General features: G+C 57.4%; 1 protein-coding gene across 1 annotated transcript; it reads left to right on the top strand.

Annotated features, from left to right (window-relative positions):
- The first annotated feature begins 411 nt into the window (after positions 1 to 411).
- On the top strand, positions 412 to 24861 carry LOC127386711 (aryl hydrocarbon receptor-like). Its single transcript, XM_051624178.1, has 11 exons — positions 412 to 452; positions 579 to 766; positions 11115 to 11221; positions 16064 to 16153; positions 17494 to 17617; positions 17874 to 18004; positions 18622 to 18824; positions 18960 to 19069; positions 19365 to 19506; positions 20009 to 21581; positions 23104 to 24861. Exons 1-11 carry the CDS (start codon positions 412 to 414, stop codon positions 23257 to 23259), a joined length of 2865 nt encoding a protein of 954 aa, XP_051480138.1. The 3' UTR covers positions 23260 to 24861.
- The last annotated feature ends 267 nt before the right edge of the window (positions 24862 to 25128 follow it).

The following is a 25128-nucleotide window of genomic DNA, read 5'->3' as shown; positions in this document are numbered from 1 at the left end:
TCCCCCCCTCCAAGCCCCCAGCCCCCCCTCCAAGCCCCCAGACCCCCCCAGACCCCCCTCCAAGCCCCCAGACCCCCCTAGATCCCACTCCAAGCCCCCAGACCCCCCCCCAGATCCCCCCCTCCAAGCCCCCAGACCCCCCCAGATCGCACTCCAAGCCCCCAGATCCCCTCTCCAAGCCCCTAGACCCCCCCAGATCCCCCTCCAAGCCCCCAGCCCCCCCCCCCGACCCCCCTCCAAGCCCCCAGCCCCCCCCCTCAGCCCACTCTCCACCCCCCCCAGCCCCTCCCCTCCCGGGGCGGGGGTGGAGGCGGAGCCCCCCCCTTCCTCCCCGCCCCCCCCCGCTCCAGTCCCATCCCCTCCCTTTCCCGGGGGGGTGGTCGCGGGGGGTCGGCTGCCGCAGCCCCGGCCATGTACGCGGCTCGCAGGCGGAGGAAGCCGGTGCCGCGGGGGTGAGCGATGCTGATGATGCTGCTGATGATGATGGAGAAGGATGGACGGGGTGTGGGTGGGTGGGTGGGTGGTTGAGGGGTCTTGGGGTGGGGGTGGCACCCCGGTAAGGCGGCTGTGCCCGGCAGGGTGAGGCTGGAATCGGCCGCAGGAGAAGGCTCCAACCCTTCCAAACGGCACCGGGAGCGGCTGAACCGGGAGCTGGAGCGGCTGGCGGGGCTCCTGCCCTTCCCCCGGGAGGTGGTGGCCGGGCTGGATAAACTGTCGGTTCTGCGTCTCAGCGCCGGGTACCTCCGTGCCAAGACCTTCTTCAGCGGTAAGCCTGCCTTTCTTGGGCTTTGGTGGGTCTGTGCCCCTTCTTGGGGGGGGGTTTGGGGGGTTTACTCTTGCTTCACACCCCCCCCCACCCCGGGATGAATGGGTTTAAGCTAGAAGATGGGAGATTCGGGATTATTAGGGAGAAGTTCTTTGCTGTGAGGGTGGGGAGACCCTGAAAGGGTCTGCCCAGGGAAGCTGTGGCTGCCCCATCCCTGGCAGTGTTGAAGGGCAGGTTGGATGGGGCTTGGAGCAGCCTGGGCTGGTGGGAGGTGTCCCTGCCCATGCAGGGAGGTTGGGACTGGATGAGCTTTAGGTCATGGAATGGTTTGGGTGGGAAGGGACCTTGATGACCACCCAGATGATCCATTCAACCATCTTCAAGGTGGCTGCCCCATCCCTGGAAATGTTGAAGGATCTAATGTGGGGCTTGGAGCAGCCTGGGCTGGTGGGAGGTGTCCCTGCTCATGGCAGGGGGTTGGAACTAGATGGTCTTTAAGGTCCCTTCCAACCCAAACCAGTCTGGGGTTCTATGGCACATGCACACAGCAGAAACTATCTCAGATAGATCAGTGACAGGTGAAAATGCAGAGGGCAATCACAGCTGTCACCTGTTAGCAGGAAGAGTAGATTTGGATTTGATATTAGGAGAAATTCTGGGCTGTGAGGGTGGGGAGCCCCTGGCCCAGGTTGCCCAGGGAAGCTGTGGCTGCCCCATCCCTGGCAGTGTTGAAGGGCAGGTTGGATGGGGCTTGGAGCAGCCTGGGCTGGTGGGAGGTGTCCCTGCCCATGCAGGGGGTTGGGACTGGGTGGTCTTGAAGGTCCTTCCAACCCAACCCAGTCTGGGGTTCTATGGCACATGCACACAGGGGCAGAAATACCCCAAACAAGCCCCTGGTGCCAAGAGCAGCAGCAGCAAAAAAGCAGCCCTGTCCAGCCACGGTCGCCTCCCCCCTGCGCCAGGCTCTGAGCAGCAGGGCTGCAGAGGCAAACCAGAGGAGATGTGCCCTCCAGGCAGGTCAGCTCAACCCTCCATCCCTGTGAGAAGTGACCTGGGGTCTCTGGGTGTGAGGCAGCACCCTCTGCCACCTCAAGCTGCCAGGCTTCAGGACGCATCCCAGCTGGGCAGGAGGCAGGGGAGCGCCTGGGTCTGGAATGACAGGAGATGCGGGCAGAGGAGGAAGCTGGTTTTGCTTGTGGGTTCCCCTGAAGTAGGAGAATTGAGGTGTAGGGCTGAGCCTCACCCCGGGGGTTGAGGCAGCCCCGGGTGAAGCAGCAGCAGCTTGAGAACGTTGGGGATGACCTCAGGAAAACCATCTTCTGAACTCCAACCCGTCGCACGCCCCTTTTCTTCCCTCTTCCCTTTCCCATCCTTCTCGAGCCCAGCTGGTAGGACTGAAAGGCAAAACGAGTGGCCTGGGAGGGGGGACGATTTGCCTGGAAGCCTCAGGTCCGTGTGCTTGTTCGGGCTGTGTTTTCTGCCCTGTTTTTTTGGTTGGTTTTTCATTACTTTTGGTTTTGGCCCCTGCAAGGAGCTCTTGCCGCATCAGCCTTTGAGGTGCTGAACGTGTGGCCCCCAAACCGTTGGCTGGAGGACCCGTGTTCCTGCACGGGGGTGCAAGCCTTTCCCTCCCCCTGGAGCCTGAACAGTTCCAAGGTGGCCGTGGAAATGTGTCAGTCAGAGATTCCTTCCGAGGGGGGTTTGGGAAGGGCTGCTCTTGGTGCCAAGCGTCGCCCCAGGAGTTGTGGTGCTCGGACGTTCCTGCATCCCTGGCACCCGGGGTGGCTGCTGGGTTTGCCTTGGTGAGAAACTGGGAAATCCCTGTTCTGAGATACTCTCTCCCTTTATTTTTCTGTCGTTTCATCTGGTTTGAGTTCGTGGTGCCAGCACAGAGTGTGTCTGAACCTATGGGGTGGTACCTCCTCTGTCTGGTTTAAGGCAGGTCGCAGTAATTCAAGGCGGGGGGGAAGGAGGGGAAGCCTCATCCTTTTAGATGCAAACAGTGATTGCAGACCTCCCTGAGTCTTTCCTGCGGCTTTTAAGAAAGAAAAACCTTTCAAAAGAGCCCTATCTTCAAAACCAAATCGTTGCAAGTGATTTTAGTCCCCTTCAGACTGAATGCCAGGGTGATGTTGCTCTCTGACAAGGTGTGCTGGAGCTGAGAGAAAGTTCAGCTTTGGGAGGCTGTTGTTGAAAACACTCAGCTTCTTCCTCTTTTTTACTTTTATTTTTGGTCATCTGCATGTTTAGGATTATTTTTTTTTTCCCCCCCTTGGTCTCTCAGGGAGCAGGGGGAGAGGATGAGCAGCCAGGGTTGGTCTCCCTGCCTGTTCCCATGCTCCATCATCCTGCTCAGCATCCTGAGCTCTGTGAAACTGAATCCTGAGGAGACTGTTTTAGCTGCTAAGTCCTGTGTGAGGTTGGATCAGAAAACTGAAGTGGCTCGGTGCCTCTTCTTGTTTCTTGAGAGCAGCCCCAGAAACACCCAGTGCAAACCTTCACATCAACTGGGAGGAAGGAGGTGTCCCTGCTTGAGTGCTCCTTGGGAAAAGAGCAAGGAAAAGCACTGGCAGAAATTGGAGCGGGCTGCCTTGCCTTGTGAGGAGAATCATCTCTGCAGCATGTTCTCCTGGAGCAGGTCTCAGGTGGTGGTGAGAAGGATCACAGACACCAATTTACCCAGCAAGTTTAGGCCAGCTGCATGTTCTTCAGCCCCTCTCTTAAATAATTGGTTCTACGTCCCCTCCCTCCCCTTGCAAAATCAATTCACTTTAAATTTTCCCTGTCTACAGGGAAATTTGCCCAGGCAGAAGTGATTAAAACTCGGGTGGGTTCTTGGTCGCTGGTTAAACCTTGGGGAGCTTCTCTCCTTGTGTTTCGGGCTCCTGATTTTCCTTCTTGGAAATGCAGAGCAGGCTTCACAGCTCGTTAACCCCATTCAGGTGACAGTGGCTGATCCTCACAGGTCGAGGTGGATTGACCGAGGAGCAGTTGGGGTGGAAGCAAACCTGTTGTTTAGCTCTTGGAGATGGGCTGAGGCACCACATGCAAGAAGCATCTGCACGTGCTTTTATCTGAACAGCAGAGCTCTGAGTGTGGGGTTTTGGGGAGATGCTGTCAGGAGGTCTTTTTTAAAGACATTCTTTTAAAAACACACCTCTTTTTTTTCCTTCACGCAGGAGGTGGGGTTTTTTTTCTCTGGTTTGTATGGCCTGAATTGAAAGTGTCCCTGCTCCTTTCCTGCACGTTAGGTGACAGAAATCAGAGGGTTTCAGGCCAGTCAAGTGTTTTGTTCTTTACATTTGGAGGGGATTAGAGACCATCAAACATTGTCTTCATTAAGCCAGGTTATTTATCTAAATAAACATTTCCTCAGGGTGACTTGCCACGTCCTGGGTGTCTCTGCTGAAGCCCCTGGTGCCAGATTGCTGCTTCCAAAGGACAAGAGCATCTGTGTGTGTGTTTGTCTACTCGTTCTGTTCCAGTTTTCTTTTGCCATCTGGCACATCTTTCTGGTTTAACGAAGCGGGAAGCAGTTCAGTGCCAGGAGTTTGCCCCATGCTTTCAGCATCTCTGGGGAAGGAGAATTCTTGGCCATGAGAGCTTTTGGCCATGCTCTGTCCTCCTCCTGGAAGGAGGCCCTGCTTTTTGCCTTGTGCAGCAGTGCTGATACAAGTCTGGGCTGCAAGTTGGGTGGACAAGGCATCCTGATCTTGGGAAGAGGTTCTCTCTGATTTAGATCATCTGAGGGACACCCCCCCCCCCCCCCCCGTGGCCCTCAGGACATGAAGCAGCAACCTTGGGGTTGCAGAGTGCCCGTCCCAGGACGGTGGCACAGTGCAGGGCACACGAGGATGGTGGGGAGCCAGCTGTGCCACCAGCAAGCACACCCCAGCATGCCAGGTCTGCTTCTTGGTGGGGCAGAAGAGGCTCCTCTTCCGCAGGGGGCTCAGATGTCTTTCTGTTGCCCTGTTGCCTGGCTTTGCAGCTCACAGAGCACCCAGGTGGCTTCTGTCTGTCAGGATGCTGGTTAGGGTGACAGAGGTGAACTCAGGAGGGGGAGAAGGGCCGTGGGAAGACTGAAGATGCTGGGAGACAGTGGCTGGATGTGAGCTAGCAGTGTGCCCTGCTGGCTGGAGCACAAGTGTGAGCAGGAGCAGCTGAAGGAGCTGGGGGTGTCCAGCCTGGAGACCAGGAGGTGAGGGGAGACCTGCTGGCTCTGCAGCTGCCTGAGAGGAGGTTGGAGCCAGGGGGGGTCGGGCTCTGCTCCCCAGGAACAAGGGATGGGACCAGAGGAAATGGCCTCAAGTTGTGCCAGGGGAGGTTGAGGTTGGATCTTGGGAACAATTCCCTCCTGGAAAGGGCTGTCAGGCCCTGGAACAGGCTGCCCAGTCACCATCCCTGGAGGGTTTTTAAAAGCTGTGTAGATGTGGTGTCTGGGGGCATAGTTCAGTGGTGGCCTTGGCAGGGCTGGGTTAACAGTTGGGACTGGATGATCTGAAAGGTCTTTTCCAACCCCAATTCTGTGATCAGCTTTGCTGTGCTGACAGCACAGGTGCTGTTGGAGAAGCCAGAGAGGAGGTGACAGGGCTTGGCCTGCCTGCACAACAGCCACTTAACTTCCCACCAGCTTGAGGAGCTTGCCCCCAGCAGTGTGGGTGGGTGGCAGGCAATGCCAGCCCTTGTTTGCAGAGGGACCTTGCCAAGCCAAGAGAGGAGGGAGAAACTGAGGCTGCTGCAGAAGGGAACTCGCCTGCTCCCATGCTTTTTGTTCTGCTTTTCTCAGGAAAACATCCTTCTTACTGGGTGGAAAACATGAAAAATGAAAACAACCTCAGCTTATTGAAAAGAAACCTGAAGGGGTTTCTTCCCAACGTGTCATTCATAATGAAGTGCAGGAAAGAGTTTTGCAGGACTGTCTCATGTGAGGCTGAGGGTGCTGAGCAGCAGGGCTGCAGGTCACTCTGCCTGTGAGCTTCTCAGAGCTGGAGAGGTGGGTGGGAAAAGAAGATCTGGAGGTATCTCAGGGCGAGGTGAGTGGAAGCCCTGCTTGTCAGGGCACTGGCACAAACCACAGAAAGACAGAGATGGATAGAAGTCAATGTCATTCATTAAAAAAAAAGCAGAGCTCTTGCAGGGAGCACCATGGCCAAAACCTTCTTCTCTCTCCTGGTCCAAGGCCTGATTGGACTGCTAATCAGTGTGGAGATGTCCTGGCCATCACTGGTGCTGGGGTTCAGTGCTTCCTTGCCTTGTTTTCGTGGTGCCAGCAGTGGTGAAAAGACATGACCCCTCGCTGCTCTGCAATAGCCACGAAACGGTGGGGTTTCCTTTTCCTCCTCCATCCACGTCTGGAGTGGATTTGGAACCAAGTCACCTCATTTTCCTCCCCCTGAGGCAGCAGCTGACGTGAAAACCCTGTTCCCACTTGGAGGTTTTTGCTGGGTGGAGGGAATGGGGCTGGGAGATACCCTCTCAGAAATGTTCATACCCCGTTGGTTGGCGCAGAGATCTCTCAGGTCCACAAAGCCCCCCTTGGCAGGTTCAGGAGTTCACTGGCCAACCTGGCGAGGTGTCCCTTCAGCATCACGTGGAGCAGCTTCCCAGGCTGGGTGCCAAGGGAAGCACCATCCTGGAGGTGGAGGAAACCCACCCACCCCCCCCCCCCCCTCTTGGTGCCTCCAGCTCCTGGAGGGGGGGATGATAGCACAGGGCTGGGTGGTGGAGCAAGGTGGGCACCCGTGGGTGAGGACCATCCGTGGCACAGAAAGCAGCCTCCTGCTGTGGGCAGGGAGCTTGTGCCTTGGAGATGAGACCGGGTGGGATGAGAGTGCTCTCCCAGCCTGGCTCCAGAGCAGAGCTGCTCCAGCCCTCCCATCATCTCCGTGGCCTCCTCTGGCCTCTCTCCAACAGCTCCACATCCTTCTTGCGTTGGGGACCCCAGGACTGGCCCCAGCCCTGCAGGGCAAGGGGGGGTTCCCCCAAGAGCAGAGGGGGAGAAACCCCTTCCTGCTGCTGCAGCCCCGGCTACAGCCACAGAGGGCGAGGGATGCGCCTCGCTGCCCTGCTCGGGGTGAGGAGACGTGCTGGGGCAGGAGGACCATTTCCATCCCTCCCCCCGCCCCTGGGGGCTGAGCTCGCCCCGTTCCTGCCTGGCCCTTCCCTGGGGTGGGGGGGGAGGAGGAGGAGGAGGAGGAGGAGGAAGGGGAAGGGGAGAGGAGGAGGAGGAGGAGAGGAGGGGGAGAGGAGGAGGAGGAGGAGGAAGGGGAGAGGAGGAGGAGGAGGAGAGGAGGGGGAGAGGAGGAGGAGGAGGAGGAAGGGGAGAGGAGGAGGAGGAGGAGGAGGAAGGGGAGAGGAGGAGGAGGAGGAAGAGGAAGGGGAGAGGAGGAGGAGGAGGAAGAGGAAGGGGAGAGGAGGAGGAGGAGGAAGAGGAAGGGGAGAGAAGGAGGAGGAGGAGGAGGAAGGGGAGAGGAGGAGGAGGAGGAGGAAGGGGAGAGGAGGAGGAGGAGGAAGGGGAGAGGAGGAGGAAGGGGAGAGGAGGAGGAGGAGGAAGGGGAGAGGAGGAGGAGGAAGGGGAGAGGAGAGGAGGAGGAGGAGGAGGAAGGGGAGAGGAGGAGGAGGAGGAAGGGGGGAGGAGGAGGAGGAGGAGGAGGAAGGGGAGAGGAGGAGGAGGAGGAAGGGGAGAGGAGGAGGAGGAAGGGGAGAGGAGGAGGAGGAGGAGGAAGGGGAGAGGAGGAGGAGGAGGAGGAAGGGGAGAGGAGGAGGAGGAAGGGGAGAGGAGGAGGAGGAGGAGGAAGGGGAGAGGAGGAGGAGGAGGAGGAAGGGGAGAGGAGGAGGAGGAGGAGGAGGAAGGGGAGAGGAGGAGGAGGAGGAGGAAGGGGAGAGGAGGAGGAGGAAGGGGAGAGGAGGAGGAGGAGGAGGAGGAGGAAGGGGAGAGGAGGAGGAGGAGGAAGGGGAGAGGAGGAGGACGAGGAGGAGGAAGGGGAGAGGAGGAGGAGGAAGGGGAGAGGAGGAGGAGGAGGAAGGGGAGAGGAGGAGGAGGAGGAGGAGGAGGAAGGGGAGAGGAGGAAGGGGAGAGGAGGAGGAGGAGGAAGGGGAGAGGAGGAGGAGGAGGAGGAGGAAGGGGAGAGGAGGAGGAGGAGGAGGAAGGGAGAGGAGGAGGAGGAGGAGGAGGAAGGGGAGAGGAGGAGGAGGAGGAGGAGGAAGGGGAGAGGAGGAGGAGGAGGAGGAGGAAGGGGAGAGGAGGAGGAGGAGGAAGGGGAGAGGAGGAGGAGGAGGAGGAGGAGGAGGAAGGGGAGAGGAGGAGGAGGAGGAGGAAGGGGAGAGGAGGAGGAGGCTCCGCGGTTCCTGTCCGCTCCGTCGGGCTGATGCGGAGCGACAGTTCTGCTGAGTTGCCTGCCCCGAGGGGGCTGAGCGGGGCCGTTTCTGGAGAGACAAAAGCCCGGGGAGCACCAGGCAGGAGGCCAGGCTGAGGTGCCTGGCGGCTAAGAGAAAGGTCCCGTGGGTGGCTTGGATGGAAAAGGCACGGGCTGGGGGGGGAAGGTCCCCGGGGAGATCCTGGTGGATCGGGGTGGCCCCTCAGCCCCAGTTGGTCCGATCCTGTTTGCAGGAGCAGGCTGGGCTGGGCAGCACCATCTGCCTGCAACACACTGGGCCATCCCCTGGGTTTAACTTGAGTTTCCTTGGGCCCCCAATCTTGGGAGCAGCCCAGATGCTGGTGGCAAAGTCTGGTTGGTTTTGGTTGTGTTTTTTTTTAGGTGCTGGCTGTGATCAAGTTTGGCTTCTGTGGGGAAATCCCAAACCATGAAGCCAGACCTTTGGGTGGAGGGCAGAACCCTTCAGCTGCTCTTCCATCACCCAGGGTCATTTTCATCTTGCACCTTCAGTCCAGCAGCCTGGGAGCCAGCAGAGGAGCACGGAAAGCCTTTAATAATTCAGTGCTCCTGCATTTCTTGCTCCCAGGGGTCAGAAAAGCAAGTTGCTGGAAGGGGACTGCTAGAAACCTGCTCCATCCCCACCACAGGGCCCTGCCTGGTTGATGTGGCCACTGTGCTCCCAGGCTGCTCTGCCTGATGGCCCGTCCGTGCTCCTGTGGCTTGTTGGGCTCCAAGCCAGGCAGGGGACACTGCCTGGTCCCATCCAGCCAGCACTTTGCAGAGGGCTTTGGGAGGGAAGGGGAGCCCCTGGCAGCAGAAGAGAGCAGGTCTGAAGGGGACAGCATGCCTTTGCTATGCCTGTGCCTGTCCCAGCAGCCATCTGCTGGCAGGTGGGGGGTCCCTGCTTTTGGGGAATGAACCAGCCCCTCCTGCTCGTGGTGCCTGGGGAACCCTCTGGGTTCAGCTTTGGACCTCCTGATCCTGGAAGGCTCAGAGAAGCTTCTGGAGGATGCACCTTTTGCAGTGGCTGGGAAGCTGCTTCCCCTGTGAGCTTCAGCCCTCGTGTGCTGAGGTTCTTCAGGGTTGGCGTGGAGTTTCAACAGCTGCTTTGGCAAAGCCCAAGGCAAGCTGAGCCTTACAGAGCCTGGCTTGGTTTACACGCTGGTGGCAGGTGCCTTCTGACCTGCTGCTCGATCTTGGCTCACGGTTTTGCTCCTGCTGACAGCTCCATGGGGTGTTAAATTGCTTCCAGGGTCCCCTTGACGCTCCCATCGCAGCTGAGTCCTGCAGCTCCTTGGCACATGCAGCACAAGAGCTGGGAGAAGCAAAATCAAAGGAGCTGAGCAGGAGCCAAGGGGTGTTCCAGGCAGGCTGCAGTGGTTGCTGCTGCAGAAGTTTCCCACCTTTCCTCCTAGGTACTGGTCTAGCAGTGGCCAAATGCCTTCCCTTGTCCTCATGGTGCTTGCAGGAACTGTTCCCAGCTTTCCTGCTTTCTCTGCTGCCTCCTGGGCAGGCCTGCCACGCCCAGGCCTCTTGTCATCTTACTCTTGAAAATCTTTTCTGCCCGAACAATATTGCCAGGAGTTGTTCCCTCGGGGAGAATGGTACAAAACTTCCAGGCACAGCTTTGGTTGCACGGAGTGAGGGGTTTCCTCAGGCGTGTTGATTGTGCACTGGTCCCTGGGAGGTTGCCTCCCATCTCGGGTGTCTGTGGTGGGATCCATGGAGGTGTTTTCCCCTGTTGTTCTTCTCCCACTGTGAGCTGTCACTTGTCTTAAACTGATTGAATGAACCTGCTGTGTCACTGAGTTGGGGGTTGTTGAGCCTGGAGAAGAGAAAAGCTCTGGGGAGACCTTCTGGAGCACCTTCCAGTGCCTGAAGGGGCTCCAGGAAAGCTGGGGAGGGGCTTTTTGCAAGGCCAGGGAGTGATAGGACAAGAGGGAACTGTTTTAAGCAGAAAGAAGGGAGCTTGAGATGAGATATTAGGAAGAAATTCTTTCTTGTGAAGTGGTGAGAGCCTGGCCCAGGTTGCCCAGGGAAGCTGTGGCTGCCCCATCCCTGGCAGTGTTGAAGGGCAGGTTGGATGGGGCTGGGAGCAACCTGGGCTGGTGGGAGGTGTCCCTGCCCATGGCAGGGGGGTTGGAAATGGATGGTCTTGAAGGTCCCTTCCAACCCAAACCATTCCATGATTCTTTGCCAGCTGCAGTGAGACACCATTGTCCAGCCTGTCGGGCTTATACCCTTCAAAATTACACCTTCCCTGTCCTGGGAGAGAGTGCCTCTCATCTGGGGCAGGCTCTGGCTGCTGTTAGGTGAGCTGTGCTCTGCACAGTCAGGGCATGCCAGAGCTGCTCTCTTTTGGTGCAGGGTGGCAGAGAAACGCTGGGTGCAGTGACTCCCCTGGCGAGGGCAGAGCTGTGGTTGTACCCCAGGAACCCAGAGGGGGGTGTGTGCTGTGCTGCCCCAGGGCTGCCTCTTGCTCTTTGCAAGGAGCAGCAGGAAACATTGGTCCTGGATCCAGATGAGGATGTGGGGACTTCCACGGTCGCTGCTACTAGGTGATAAGAGAGATTTCCAGCTGGTGAGCTCACTGAACACATCCTTTTTGTGCTGGGGGTTGCAGGTAACTGCCAGTACATGCAGGAACTTGTAGCCATGCTGCTGAAGCCTGTCTGCTTTAGTGATCCCTGGTGTTAACTGCTCTTTACCTGTAGGATGGTGAAGGTCGGGGGGAAGGGGAACCAACAAAAAATAGAGCAAAATAAGAAGCTGAGGGTATTGGGTGAAAAATCTCCTGTTCAAATCAGCTCTTCTGGGAGGTGAAGCAAAGGGCTGACACTGCATCCCAGCTTCCCCTGGCAGGGGAGTGCCCAGCTTTGCAGGCAGGTCGGTGTTCCAGGTGGGGGTGGTGGTGGTGGTTTGTGTGTGTGTGTGACTGCAGCACTGAAGCCCTTTCTCTTTGCTTTGTGTAGTTGCCCTGAAGAATCACGGTGCCAAAGCAGCAGAGAGTGATGGGGACTGCAGGAATGGGCCAGCTCCAGGCTCAGCAGCAGTGCCAGAGGGTGAGCTGCTCCTACAGGTTAGTGCTCCTCCTTGGCCACCTGTCCCTGCTGGCATTCTCCTCTCTTCCCCTTGCCAGCACCTTTGAGCTTTATCCAAAAAAAAAAACCAGGCTGTTCTGTCACTGAGTGCAGGCTGATGTGGTGAAGAAGTGAGTTCATGTGCTTCTGACTCAGGGGAGGTTTAAGGTTCAGGTCCCTGGGGCTGAAACTCTGCTGCTGCTTCTCCTCTCTTTTTTTCCCCTCCTTCCTGAAGAAAAAGGCCACCTGTAAATGGTGTGGGTGTCAGAACCCCCTCCATCTCAGGGGAATCAGTGCTAAACTTTGGGCCACAGAGGCTGAGCTCTTCTGCTTCTCTGTGTGTGTAGGTCCTAAGGTGTGGACACGGGAGCCAAGATGTGGCTGTCAACGTGGTCCTGACTCAGGGGTGTTGCTCAAACACTGGTGAAAAGGAGGAGGAAAATGTCATGGAGTCCTTCCCTGGTTTTTGGGCAGCAGTACACAACACTGAGGACATCTGTAGGTGCTGCTGGGCTATATGCTCAGTCCATAGACACAGGAAGTGTGGATGTATCCCAGGAGCTCTGCCCGAGGCCATGTGTGAGAGCTGGCTCCTCTGGTGATGCTGCAGGCAAGGCTGGTGTTGCTGCAGCAGGGTTGGGCTGAGCCTGCTGCTTCCATGCTTTATTCAGATGCACCAGGAGGTGACATTCTTCTCTACAAACCCCCCACAGTGACTAGGAAGAGGCCAGGCTCCTGTCTTGCAAGGACATGGGTCTCCCTTTCCCTCCCTGCCTGGCACCCAAACCCAGGCTGCAGCACTGTCCCCTGGCTGGCTCTTGTCCAGAGCAGGGCAAGCATGCTGGGCAGCCCCAGCTCCTGCCCTACATCACTCAGTGTGATGACTGTCCTGCTGGAGAGCTGGGACCTTGGTGTTTAGTGAGAGCGAGGCTAAAGCTGAGCTGGTGAATAACCAAAATCCTGAGGAAATCACAAAACTATGGTCAGTAGGTCTTGCCAGAGATGAACGTCCTGCCCATCGACTTGATGCCAGCCTTGTAGATGGATCAAGGTAGGTGTTCAATGCTCTGGGTGGGTTTGGCACTTCCAGGGGCCTGTCTGTGTGATGCTGGACACATCAGGGGCTCAGGACCTGCCTCTGTGCCACGCAGAAGTGTCCCTACATGTTTCTAAAACGACTTCCAGCAGCTCTGTCACCTTTCATGTCTGAACTTCGTCTCATCTTTTGGTCCACCCTGATTCTTCCCCTTTCTCTCGTCCAGTTTTCCAGCCTGCCTTTGTTTGGTCTCTCCTTTTCCCCCAAGGCTGTCTCCAGCAGCAGAGGAAAATATCTAATGATCATAGAATCATTTTGGTTGGAGAAGACCTTTTAAGTTCAAGTCCAACCATTACCCAGCCCTACCAAATCCACCACTGCACCATGCCCCTCAGCACCATCTCCAGGGCTTTGAAACCCCCCCAAGGATGGGGACTCCACTCTGGGCAGCCTGGGCCAGGGCCTGACAACCCTTGCCAGGAAGGAATTGTTCCCAAGATCCAACCTCAACCTCCCCTGGCACAACTTGAGGCCATTTCTTCTTGTCCCATCCCTTGTTCCTGGGGAGCAGAGCCCGACCCCCCCTGGCTCCAACCTCCTCTCAGGCAGCTGCAGAGCCAGCAGGTCTCCCCTCACCTCCTGGTCTCCAGGCTGGACACCCCCAGCTCCCTCAGCTGCTCCTCACAAGTTCTCCAGCCCCTTCTCCTTCTGCTCCAGCCCCTTCCCCAGCTCCCTTGCCCTTCCCTGGACACGCTCCAGCCCCTCCATGTCCTCCCTGTTGTGAGGGGCCCAAAACTGGACACATCTTAAACTGGGGCTAAGCATGAAAACCTCTCTATAAGGGGCTGGGGTCTCGGGAAGGCTGAGAACCAGGTGGGCCACCTGTGCCCAGGTGCACCTCGCTGGGTGCTGGGTGTTGCCTCTGGGTGCTGGTTGGTGCAGTGGGGGAAGGACAGGGTGCTGCAGGATGGTGCTGGCTGTGGCAGGGCGATGCCTCTGGAGTGGCCCAAAGGGTTAAAGTGCATTTGGCAGCACTAATTAACCTCGGCAGCAGATTCCCACAGGCTGAGGTCAACCCCCAGTGAATAGAGAGAGCGTTTGTACCCAGAATAAAGGGAAAGGAGAAGGGGGGGTGGGGAGGGGGAAACACCCGACCTGGACGATGAAACAGGAGCTGGCAGCAACAATAGCTGGGCTTGGCTGAGACCACAGGCTAGACCCTAATGAATCCTGATGTCCATACATTGCAAAGTGGGGGAAGCAGGTCAGGGCTGGGTACTGGGGCTTCCCTGCCTGCAGCCAGGTTTGTGCTCCAGGGCAGCTCTCAGCTCTGGGCAGACACAGGACTTGTGGGGTCCATGCTGCAGGAGAACCTCTGCCTCCTACAAGGGCTCCTGCTTCAGGCATCCCCGTGGGGGCCTGTTGCCCTGGCAGGGCAGTGCTGTCCCAGCCTGGAAAGCTGCTCAGCTTCTGCAGAGCTAAACTGGTGGTTCTTCTCTTGGGACTTCAGTGCCTTTGCTCTTAGGCAGCGCTGTGGGCTTGAAGGTGTTTGTTGGAAGCCTGTTGGCATCATGTAGAGCTGGGGAAACTGAGTCACGGAGCCATGGCGGCCTCCCGGGGCCAAGGGGACACTCCTGTAGGTCTGCTCCTTGGCCTGACAAAGCGATGACGTGGTCTTCAAAGCTCTGGGCTTGTCCCCCATGGCTGGCAAAGGCTGGTGCAGTGCTTTGGATTGCTTCCCTGCATCTTGAAGGGTGCCTGTCTCAGCAGCACTTTTCATGGGCACCAGCTCCTGCCAGCGATGAGAAGCCAAGGCTCCTGGGACAGCTGCTGCACTCCCAGACTAGCAGGGAAGCTCCTGTGCACCTTCTCATCTTCATGGATCTCCAGGTGTAAAGGGACCACTCACCCTGGTCCATTCTCCTGCATCCTGTCCTGCCAGCCCTGGGGCTGCTGGCTTGGAGGAGACACCCAGGCTCCTTCCCACATTTCTCAAGCCAACGAGCATCTCTTGAGGAAGATGGAGGCTCCAGTCCACTCAGCCCATCCCTACCTGGGAACAGAGCACTCCCTTGGAGGATGACTTTGCAGTCCTGGAGCTTGAGTAGAGGATGGAAGGGCCAGTGGGCTGTAAAATATGTAAGTGGTGGAGCATCAAAAATGCATCAGGAACTTGGCACTGATGGCTGGTTTCTGGGGGGGGGGAGGCTTCGTGCTTCCAGCTTGCAGGGGCAGCAGAGCTGGAGTCTTTTCTTTTGTGAAAACACAGCACAGTGTTCAGCCTGTTTGGGTGGAGAGTGTGCAGGAGCCAGCAGGTGCCCCAGGAAAGGGGGCATGCACTAGGGACAGCCAGCCCCAGAGGAAGAGGAGCATGGCTGGGAGCATCCCGTGGCTGATGAGTGCATCCCAGGGGCAGGCAGGCACCCTGTTTCCCTGAAGACACACACACACACTGATGCTTGGGCCTGGAAGAAGAGGGCTGTGCAGGTCGGGGGAGTGCTGTGCAGCAGGCTGTGGCCAAGTGTGAGTCTGGGAAGAGCTGCCCAGAAGAGCTACGGGACCTCAGAGAAACCCAGCAGAAGGTACCGTCTTGTTTCCTTGGTGAACACGGCCCTGCTGGGGTTGATCCCCGTTGGTCAGCTGGTGGAGTTCACCTGAGTGAGGCAGAGCAGAGCAGAATCTGAGAAGGCTCCTCAGGTCTGTGAAGAACTGCCCTAGTTGTGTCTGCTCTGGCGCCACAGCAAGGCAGGGGGCACAGAGGCAGCTGCAAGGAGGGAGGTCTCTGGTGCTGTTCCTGTCCTGCTGGAAGGATGTGAAACCAAGAAGGTGCTTTGGTGGATTTGGTGGGATCCAAGGTAGTACCCAGTGTTATGGCAGCAAGATGCCATTAAGAAGGGCTTCCTTTCCTCCCAGGGCTTTCTTTCCCCCCCCCCCCCAGGCCTTCCTTTCCCCCCCCCACCCCCAGGGCTTTCTTTCCCCCCCCCCCCCAGGGCTTTCTTTCCCCCCCCCCCCCAGGGCTTTCTTTCCCCCCCCCCCAGGCCTTCCTTTCCCCCCCCCACCCCCAGGGCTTCCTTTTTTCCCCCCCAGGGCTTCTTTCCCCCCCCCCAGGGCTTCCTTTTTTCCCCCCCAGGGCTTCCTTTCCCCCCCCCCCCGGGGCTTCCTTTTTTCCTCCCCCCCCCGGGGCTTCCTTTTTTCCTCCCCCCCCCGGGGCTTCCTTTTTTCCTCCCCCCCCCCGGGGCTTCCTTTTTTTCCTCCCCTCCCCAGGGCTTCCTTTTTTCCTCCCCCCCCCCCAGGGCTTCCTTTTACCCCCCCACCACAGGGCTTCCTTTCCTCTCAGGGCTTCCTTTTTCCCCCCCCCCAGGGCTTCCTTCCCCCCCCCCCCCAAGGCCTCCTTTTCCCCCCCCCCCCCCAGGGCTTCCTTTCCTCTCAGGGCTTCCTTTCCCCCCAGGGCTTCCTTTCCCCCCCCCCGGGCTTCCTTTTCCTCCCCCCCCCAGGGCTTCCTTTCCACCCCCCCAGAGCTTCCTTTTTTCCTGCCAGAGCTTCCTTTCCTCCCAGGGCTTCTTTTCCCCCCCCACCCAAGGCTTCCTTTCCCCCCCCTGCCCAGGTCTTCCTTTCCCCCCAGGGCTTCCCACGTTTTGTCTCCTTTCCTACATCTTTCCTTTGGTGGAGCCAGCAGCTCAAGCCACCTTCTCGCTGGCACCCGCCAGGACTTGGGTGGCTGAGCAGAAAGGAACTCACCACCCAACCAGAAGAGGCTGATGTGAGCATGGCAGGTACCTGCTGATCTCCTCTCTCCCCCCCCCAGGCCCTCAATGGCTTCGTGCTGGTGGTGACATCAGAAGGGCTGATATTTTACTCCTCGCATACGATTCAGGACTACCTGGGATTTCACCAGGTTGGTGGGACACCTCTCCCTGGGGTGGGTTTGCAGAGTGATGGATTGTTTTTTTTTCCTTGGGGGCTCTGTGGGGCTTCCCCTTGGTCTTGTGAATTTGGACCTCGTGTTGCCAGAAGTGGTTGGGGGGGGGGGGGAATTTGTAAAAGCAGTTTCACCAGCCCACTGGTGTTTTCCACCACCCACGTTGACAGGCTATGAGGTTCATGTTCCCATGGTGAGATTGTTAGAGGGGCTGGAGCACCTCACCTATGAAGACAGACTGGGAGGGTTGGGGTCGTTCAGCTTGAAGAAGGAAAAAGGCCCTGGGGAGACCTTGGAGCACCTTCCAGTACCTGGAGGGGCTACAGGAAAGCTGGGGAGGGGCTTTCTACAAGCACCTGGAGTGATACAAGGAGGGGAGATGGTTTTAAGCTGAAAGAGGGGAGATTTGGAGGAGATATTAGGAAGAAATACTTCACTATGAGGGTGGTGAGACACAGGTTGCCCAGGAAAGCTGTGGGTGCTCCTCCCTGGCAGTGTTGAAGGGCAGGTTGGATGGGGCTTGGAGCAGCCTGAGCTGGTGGGAGGTGTCCCTGCCCATGCAGGGGGGTTGGAACTGGATGATCTTTGCAGGTTCCTTCCAACCCAAACCTGTCTGTGGTTCTATGACCCTAAGTCTGGGGTTTCCTGCCTAGTTTGCCTTCAGGCACCCGCTCCTCTGGGTGATTCCTGGTGATCCCCATGAGGCTGTGATGCTTTGTGGTTATCTGGGCACCCAAGTAACCTGGAAGGCACTTGGTCAGATGTGTGAGGAAGTGGGACTTTAGGAAAGTCCTTTAGTTACTGCTGTTTGGTGGTGTTCCCACACACCAGCTGGCTTTTCCCATCAGGACCATCCACCTGAGCAGCAGGAGCAAGTGCTGGAGCAGGTGCCTTGTTCTGTCTGGAACAGTGTAGGAATGAGGTGGCTTTGCTGCTGTTTTGTTCCCAAGCCCATGTTTTCATCTCATAAGCCAGCACTAGGATTTTGAAGGACACCGTGATACGGGGACATGGGCATGTCAGAGAGGTGCTGTGCAACTGCTGCTGGTGGCTTTTTAGGAGGGAAGAGGGGAAAGTTTGGCCCAACACAAGCAAGCAGTCCTTTGAGATGTGCTGCCTGTTCCCACCAGCACCAGTTCTTGGTGGCAGGTGTCAAACCTCATTCAGTCAGTGACCTAGTTGAGCACTGGGGAAACTAGGTGGGATATGGCCAACGGTACAGGATCTGAGCCTGTGACAGGCCCTCTCTAGGTGGGACATGAAAACTGGGGCCTGTGGGCAGGCCACAGAGCCCATGCATTGCTTTTCTCCTCTAGACAGATGTCATGCACCAGAGTGTCTTTGAGCTGATCCACACTGAGGACCAGCAGGAATTCAGACGCAACCTCCACTGGGCCCTCAACCCACCACACTCTCCTGAGGGTGAGCCTTCTCCAGAAGGTAAACATGGGCTGGGAGGCAGGCGTCCTAGTTGTCATGAGGAGGGTAGCTCCCCAGGGATGTCGGGAAGCCCAGTTCCCTGCCATTTCTTGTGTGGGACTTGCATCCTCGTGGCTCAGGCTGTGGGTTCATCCAAAGCCCCGGAGATCACCACGGGTTCCTGCTGCTCTGCAGGCTGCTGCAGCCCCCGATGCTGGGCACCTCCAGCCCTTGCTGGGGACCCTTGCTTGCTTCTCTCAGTCCCTCTCTCCCACAGGAGGGAAGAGTCTTGGCTCTTCTGCTGTCGCCTACAAGCCAGATCAGCTGCCCCCTGAAAATTCCTCCTTTCTGGAAAGGAGCTTTGTGTGCCGCTTCCGCTGCCTCCTGGACAATTCCTCTGGCTTCCTGGTGAGTACAGACCCACGCTGTGACCTCCTCCCCAGCAGGAGGGATGCAGGCTCACCCCGAGGGGTCTGTGCCACTTTTGCAGCATCAAAGCTGGCCTTGAAAGACCCCAGTGCTCCTTTCTGCCACACACAAGCCCCGTGTGTCTCAACCGGGATATATCTCTGCTGGTTTTCAGAGGTTTGGTCTCCACGTGGGTTTTGTTCTTCTCCCATCAGAGGTGCTGAATCTTGAACAAAAGTGCTTTTCCTCCACATGTTTTCCCAGGTTTTTTGTGTTAAAGGCATGCCTAAAGACCCAATAGGTGGTATTCCTTCCTCCTCCTCTCTGCTGCAGGTTAGATTCTTGCCCTCATACCCCCAGGTGCAGGGACACTGTTTCTCCCTCTCGTCCTGCCCCAGGCTGGCAGTGAGCAGCTGCAGGGGGAGAAAGCAGAGGGCTGCTGTCACAGGGAGCTCAGCATAGCATCCCCCAGGTCCTCTGTCTCGTTTTAGTGGGGAGTGTTGGGATCACAAGGATTCTTGGGCATCAACTCTGCAGTGAGATGGTTTGCTTTCTGTGCAGCTCTCCTCTCTCTGTCCGATTTTCGGCATGACACGGAACTCTCCTTCTCTCCCCAGGCTTTAAACCTTCAGGGCAGGCTGAAATTCCTGCATGGGCAGAACAAAAGGTCTGAAGATGGGTCTGCACTGCCACCCCAGCTGGCTCTCTTCGCCATCTCCACCCCCTTGCAGCCCCCCTCCATCCTGCAGATCCGAACCAAGAACATGATCTTCCGGACGAAGCACAAGCTGGACTTCACCCCCTTGGCGTGCGATGCCAAGTGAGCGGCAGAGTTGGTTGGAGGGGTGATGCTGTGAGCTTCCAGGGGGCTGGGGTCCATACCCTGCCCCCTGCCTGGGTGATGTCCCAGCGTGGCTCTGCCTCTTGAGCTGGCTGCCTGCCTCGCTCTCCGCAGGGGGAAGATCGTTCTGGGCTACACCGAGGCAGAGCTGCGGACGCGCGGCACTGGCTACCAGTTTGTCCACGCCGCCGACATGCTGTACTGCGCCGAGAACCACGTCCGGAGTAAGAGTCTCTCTCTCTCTCGGTCCCTCCTCTCCACCTCTGTGGGCTGCTGCCTGGAGCCTGGCAGCTCTTCCCCCATTAGGAAGCTTTGCTTTAATGCCTCGCTGCGACGCTCCTGCCGGGGGAGCCTGGGGTGGGCTGGCAGCGAAGGCTGCTCGGCTGGGACGGCGTCCCCTGCGCGTGCCAGCCGTGCTGCTGCCGCCGCCCCACCCGCTCCTCGCGGCTGGAAAGGGTAGGCAGCCCAGGCTCTGGTGATGAGCTGGCAGCCCTGGGCACACCTCCTTCCTCCTGGCAGTGATGAGGACGGGGGAGAGCGGCCTGACGGTTTTCCGCCTGCTGACGAAGGAGAAGCGCTGGAAGTGGGTGCAGGCCAACGCGCGGCTCGTCTACCGGCACGGCAAGCCCGAGTACATCGTTGTCACCCAGAGGCCCCTGGTGTAAGTGCCACCTGGCTCAGCCCAGGCTGGCTTCTCCCAGCGGGGTGGGCTCTGGGATGCCCCGAGCTGGGCAGGGTGTCTGGTTTGTCGCCGCTTCTTGTGACGTGCCCTGGGGAGACTGGTGGCTGCTCACCGGGCTGCACACGGGACGCGTGGCTGCAGAGCCTGGGGGCTCAGGTGTGGCAACGTCCCTGTCCTGAGGGGTGGCTGCAGCTTAGGTGAGCAGGGAAAAGGCGTGGCTTCTGCCTGGCAGAGCCCTGTCACCCTCTAAGTGTCCTCTTGGTTATGCTACAGCCGAGTGGGTTTGTGCACGTGTATAAAAACAAGCGCGCGTCTTTGTTTGCAAACGCACATGTAAGCGTGTGTGCACGTGGCCCTGCTTGGTAGGTGCAGGCTGGTCATAGCAAAGGGACCTTGGCTTGCACAACGCTCCACTGCAGTAGCATTTTGTGGCACGTGTTTGTGCATGTACAAGCCTCACCCTGCTCTTCCTGCCCCGCAGAGATGAAGAGGGAGGAGAGCACCTTCGGAAGCGGTCCATGCATCTTCCCTTTACCTTCGCTACAGGAGAGGCACTCTTATACCAAAGTGCCTACCCTCTCCCGGGCTTCCCTGACCCTTTCCAGAGCAAAGGGAAGACCAGCAGGTCCAGGAGGGTCTCCCAGAGGCATGGAGGGCACTCCCAGGAGGATGCTGTTGACCCCAGTTCTCTGCTGGGTGCCGTGATGCGACAGGATGAGGCGGTTTATGTCTCCCATCCAGCTCCTGCACCTAACCACTCCTTCAGCAGCAGTTTTGGGGACCCCCTGGAGGATGTGTCCTTGCTGGATGCAGGAAGAGATGCTGGGAGTATGAACATTGCTCCAGTTCCTTTGAAAGGGGACAGCCTCCAAGAGGGGCTCGTGGATTTGCAGCGGGACTGCCCTGTCTTGGCCACCTTGGACTCGCTCTCCATTAAAAGTGATGAGAGCTGTTCCAACAATGAGCTCTTTAGTGCACTGGAGGGCCTGGGCTTGAACGCTGAGGACCTGGAGCTCCTGCTGCTGGATGAGAAAATGGTGATGGTCAATAGGGACCCTGAGCACAGCCCATCCCTGAACAACTGCTTCGCCAGCAACGAGATTCTCTCCTATGTCCACGCCACTCTGGTGAGCAAGAACCAAGGGGGACAACAGGTCTGTCCCCTGCCAGGCACATCCCTGAGCCCACGGGGAGGCACTGCCACCTACCAGGCCCACATGGAGCACAAGGACTCACAGTTCCTGCCCCAGCCTGTGATGCAGCCCGGCATGGCCCCAGGCCAGCCCCCTGCTCCCCTCTGGGAGCAACCGGTGCCAGCCGAGGAGGAGGAAGAGCCATCTGATGGCTTGCAGTGGAAGCCAGCTGGGGAGGAAGGTCTGCTCCACTTCCTTCAGCCAGCACAGGGCACCTCGTGGGACAAAGCAGCCACTTCACCCCCAGGAGTGCCCTGCCCACGGGAGCCACCCGGGACTCAGCAGCTGGAGGGTGACTTCACGCCCGTGCGTCCCACCCGAGAAGATCCCTGCCACTCCTTCTCCCTGCCCAGCCAGAGCCAGGGCCAGCTGGGACCTCCCAGCCAGCCCAGACACTGTCACTTGCCCGTGAATGGGTTGTGCAGCCACAGCCCTGGCTCTGCTCCACACCTCCTGGCCAGCAGCAGCCCCAGCCCATGGCAGGACTATGTTTCCCCACTCCTGGGCTCCCCAGCTCAGCCTGTTTTTTCTGGCATCAGCCAAGACTTCATCTCCCAGCACCAGGGCTGCTTGGGTCCAGGGCCTGATGTGCCCACCACCCACTTCAGCCTGAGCAGATTATGCAGTGTGGAAGCTGCCAGCAGCGTGGGGGCTCAGGAAGAGGTGGCTCCACACTCTGGGTTTTTCTCCCCTTCCTCATACCAGCTTATTCCCAAGAAGCAGCCCAGCCCTGTTCCCTCCACATCCCAGCACCCTTTTCCAAGCTCATCTGCAGAGCATTTCGGGAACGTCGTCAGCCTCTTGGAGCCTCCTGTGAACTCCTATGGGACACACACCCTGAGCCAGGAGAGCAGGCACAGGGTAAGGGCCTTTTTCTCCACTCTCATCCTCAGCTCTGTCTGTGCTGGGATTTCCTGGAGGTCTCAGCACAGGGAGGCACCTGCTTGGTGGACAGGAATGGCCTGGCTCTAGCTGGTTCATGGCCAGAAAGGAAGATTTGAAGGGGTTTTCTTTGCACCAAGAGTTGAAGAGCCAAAAGACCCAGAGAGTGTGTTCTTCCCTTTAGGAGGTGACTGTCTCTGAGTCTGGTTTCCATGTGGTGTATTTAATTGCAGTTTCAGTACAGGGAGTAATTCCAGCCTGATGAAGGGGCTGGAGCACAAGTTTGATGAGGAGCAGCTGAGGGAACTGGGGGTGTCCAGCCTGGAGACAAGGAGGCTGAGGGGAGACCTGCTGGCTCTCTACAACTCCCTGAAAGGAGGTTGGAGTTGGGGGGGGATCAGGAGGGGTTGGTCTCTTCTCCCAAGTTACAAGCAATAGGACAAGAGGGAATGACCTGAAGTTGTGCCAGGGGAGGTTTAGATTGGTTCTTGGGAACAATTTCTTCTCTGAAAGGGCTGTCAGGCCCTGGCCCAGGCTGCTCAAGGCAGTGGTGGAGTCCCCATCCCTGCAGGGATTTAAAAGAGATGCAGATGCCTTTCTGGGCTGGGGCCCCTAGTATGGAGAGCCAGCCTAGATCCTGGAGGAGCCCATCTCTGGAGTGATGCTTCCCCATCCCGGGGCACCACCAGACAGGCTGAGATGTCCAAGTCTGTCCTGTCTCCCTGCTTGCCCTGCCCTGCCCTGGCAATTACTGTCCCCGAGGCAGCTTTTACTTGTTGCCAGACATCTTCTGTCACTGGAATTGGTGCCCTGCTGTCTCACAGGGGTCTATGTTAACTTCTGGGCCCTTCACATGCTGTCAAAGCAGCTTCTAGTTCTTCCTGAAGGCCATAATCTGCACCTCTGGTGCTCCCATGCTCCATCTCTTCCACCCAACACACCAGGTCCCTTCTAGCTTTGTTGAAGAGCTTGACTCTGATCCTGCCTATGGGGTTGGGAGCTTGTAGGACCTGTGGAGAACAGCCCCAACACTTCTCTAGTGCTTGGTGACCACTTCATGTGGCTGGCATGGTCTTGCCTTGCCAGGGGGAGTGCAGCAAGGGTGCAGGACCCAGGCACTTGCTTCAGATGCAGTCCAGGTCCATTTACAGATAATTTAAGGAGTGAGCTGCAGGGCTGGGGCACACCTGGTCAGGCTCTGCAGAGGTCAGTTAGCAGGTCAGGAGGTGAAAACCAGTGCCTGCTGAGGAGGTTGGATGCATTTACCCTTTGTGTGCTTTCAGCCTCTTGCCAAAGAAGGGACAGGTCAGAATTTGTGAGACAGGACCTGGGCAAAGGTGTGGGGACGTGTATGGGGTCACTGCTGAGCCCCACCAGGGGTGGAAGAGCAGGAGCAAACCTGCTCCTCTCCTACCAGCCTCCTCTGGGCACCAGTCCCATCACGACTAGTAAAAAGCTGCAAAGTGCCTCAACACCCTGTGTTTTCTCTCTCTTCTCCTAGCCTGACAGTGGCTGTGTTTTGTCCAGCACTCCTGTGAGACCCCCTGGAGACCACCCAGTGCTGGGGGGGAGCCTGGTTCCCCCTTGCCAGCTCCATCCTCGGGAAGAAGTGCTGCCAGATGACCCTCATGCCTCCAGCAGGGACTTCTGCCTCTAGGAGAGAGAGACTGGACCAGACAAAGCAGGACTACTCCCCAGGGAAGGAGCTGTCTTCAAGTTGCAGATACCCAACACTTCCCCCACCACACGTCCTGCCATTGCTCTTGGTGTCGGTTGCTTTGGCTCAGTGGGGCTTTTTTGTGTGTGTGTGTGTGTTTTTTTTGTTTTTAATGTTATTTTTCTAATCAGCTTCCCACCATCACACCTCTGCTGAGGCTCCACGTGCTGGACCTGTGGAGGTGCCCCTGGCCTGAGGAGGGCAGTGGGGCTGGAGGGCAGGTTTCCCCAGGGCATGGGAGACAGCTGGGCCATGAGGTGGGTCAGCTGGCCCATGCAACCTTGTCTTTATCTCATGGTGTCCAAGAGTTGTGTCTCAGCTGGAGGATCTTAGAGATCACATTTGTCACTTGCTGTCTCTCATCCTGACCACCCAGCCTCCTTGCTCTTCTTTCTCCAGTGGGTTGAGTGTCTGCCCATCCTGCCTTCACGTCACGCTGAGGGTCAGCTTGGAAATGTTTGGGCCTTTTATGGCAGCTGCTGCCTTTTTAAATGGCATTCAGACACTAATTGGTGCTCTGGAAAGAACAAAAATAGAAAAAAAAAGGATTGCTCTCTATCAGCAGCCAGGCTGATGTGTTGGAGGTGTGACATTTGTGGGGCAAATCCTGCAGTCTGCCAAGAAGCCAGGGAGCAAGTTCTCCATCTTTGCTGTTCTGCTGTTAACTGTGGGTGTGTTTGGGTGTGTTTTGCCCAGCTGTTCCTTGGCTCCCACAGTTCAGGAGTCCTCAGTCCTCATGGTGTCTGTGGTAAGCAGCTCTTGCCCTGAAGGTGGCTTCTGATGGCCAACATCCTCCAGCTTCACCAAAGCTTCTCAATTACATGGGTGAACCAACGCAGATCCAAGACTCCTGTGTCCAAAAAAAGAAAAGACAGGGAAGGTTTTCATCTCTGATGTTGAATTTCCTGCCATCCCAGCCAGGCACCAGTGGCTGTGGCCACATTGTATGGCTGTTGTGTGTTTTAGGAGGAACATGAACCTTGAGTTGTGTTCTCGTCTTGCACTGGTCCTTCCCCATCACCGGGTTTCCCTGCATCCTGGGTGTTCCCACTTTTTAGACTCCAGATTAGCAAAAACCAACCCCTGGGATTTGCTGTGCTCTGTGTGAGGTGCCCAGGTTGGCTGATAAGCAGTTTTTCTCCTGGGGAATGGGGTCTGAAGTACCTGAGAAAGGCAGCAGGGGTTGTCCTCAAACAGCAGGAGCAGGCTGGTGTATCAGCCCTACCTGCAGAGAAGTTGTGGAGCTGCTTAAGCTATGGAGATGGTTTTGGATTTTAACTGTACAAAAATAAGTCTCCCATAAGATGAAGGAAGTAATTAAAACGATCCTTTTAAGTACTGATAGTGTTCTTTTCCCACAGAAAACAAATACAGCCTGTATCTATGTACATATTGTTAATTGACAGATTTATTTTTATGCCACTCCAGTGGATGAGAACAAAAAAACCAACCCTCTTGCCTTCCCAAAGTAGCATCCTATGGGAAGGGACAAAAAAGGCTGCTCAAAAGATCAAAAGTACAGCAACTCTTTAAGAAACCTGAAAAAAAAGCCTCCTCCTGTGTGTCCAGCTTTGGTTTCGTGTGAACTTTCTAATCCTTTTGGTTTCAATAAATGGTTTTGGAGCTCAGCCCCAGCCATCTCCCTTGCTGGTTGTCTCTCCTCCCTGGCTCAAGCATGGCAGGGTTTGCAGCTGCCTGTGAGGGAAGCTGGCAGGGCCCACCCTGGTGTGCTGGGGAGGCCACAGCTTGAGTACTGTGTTCAGTTCTGGGCCCCTCCTGACAAGGAGGACGTGGAGGGGCTGGAGTGTG

This window comes from Apus apus, chromosome 6 (assembly GCF_020740795.1).
Source record: "Apus apus isolate bApuApu2 chromosome 6, bApuApu2.pri.cur, whole genome shotgun sequence".
Taxonomy (NCBI): Eukaryota; Metazoa; Chordata; class Aves; order Apodiformes; family Apodidae; genus Apus; species Apus apus.
The sequence above is the reverse complement of the archived record's forward strand: the minus strand, read 5'-3'. Positions and strand labels throughout refer to the sequence as shown.

What these genes read in the sequence shown, in the direction of transcription:
- LOC127386711 (XM_051624178.1), top strand. Translation starts at nt 412, where the DNA reads ATGTACGCGGCTCGCAGGCGGAGGAAGCCGGTGCCGCGGGG. An exon ending in GGGTGAGCCTTCTCCAGAAG is followed by an intron (nt 17,618 to 17,873) that starts GTAAACATGGGC and finishes TCTCTCCCACAG; the next exon opens with GAGGGAAGAGTCTTGGCTCT. An exon ending in ACAATTCCTCTGGCTTCCTG is followed by an intron (nt 18,005 to 18,621) that starts GTGAGTACAGAC and finishes TTCTCTCCCCAG; the next exon opens with GCTTTAAACCTTCAGGGCAG.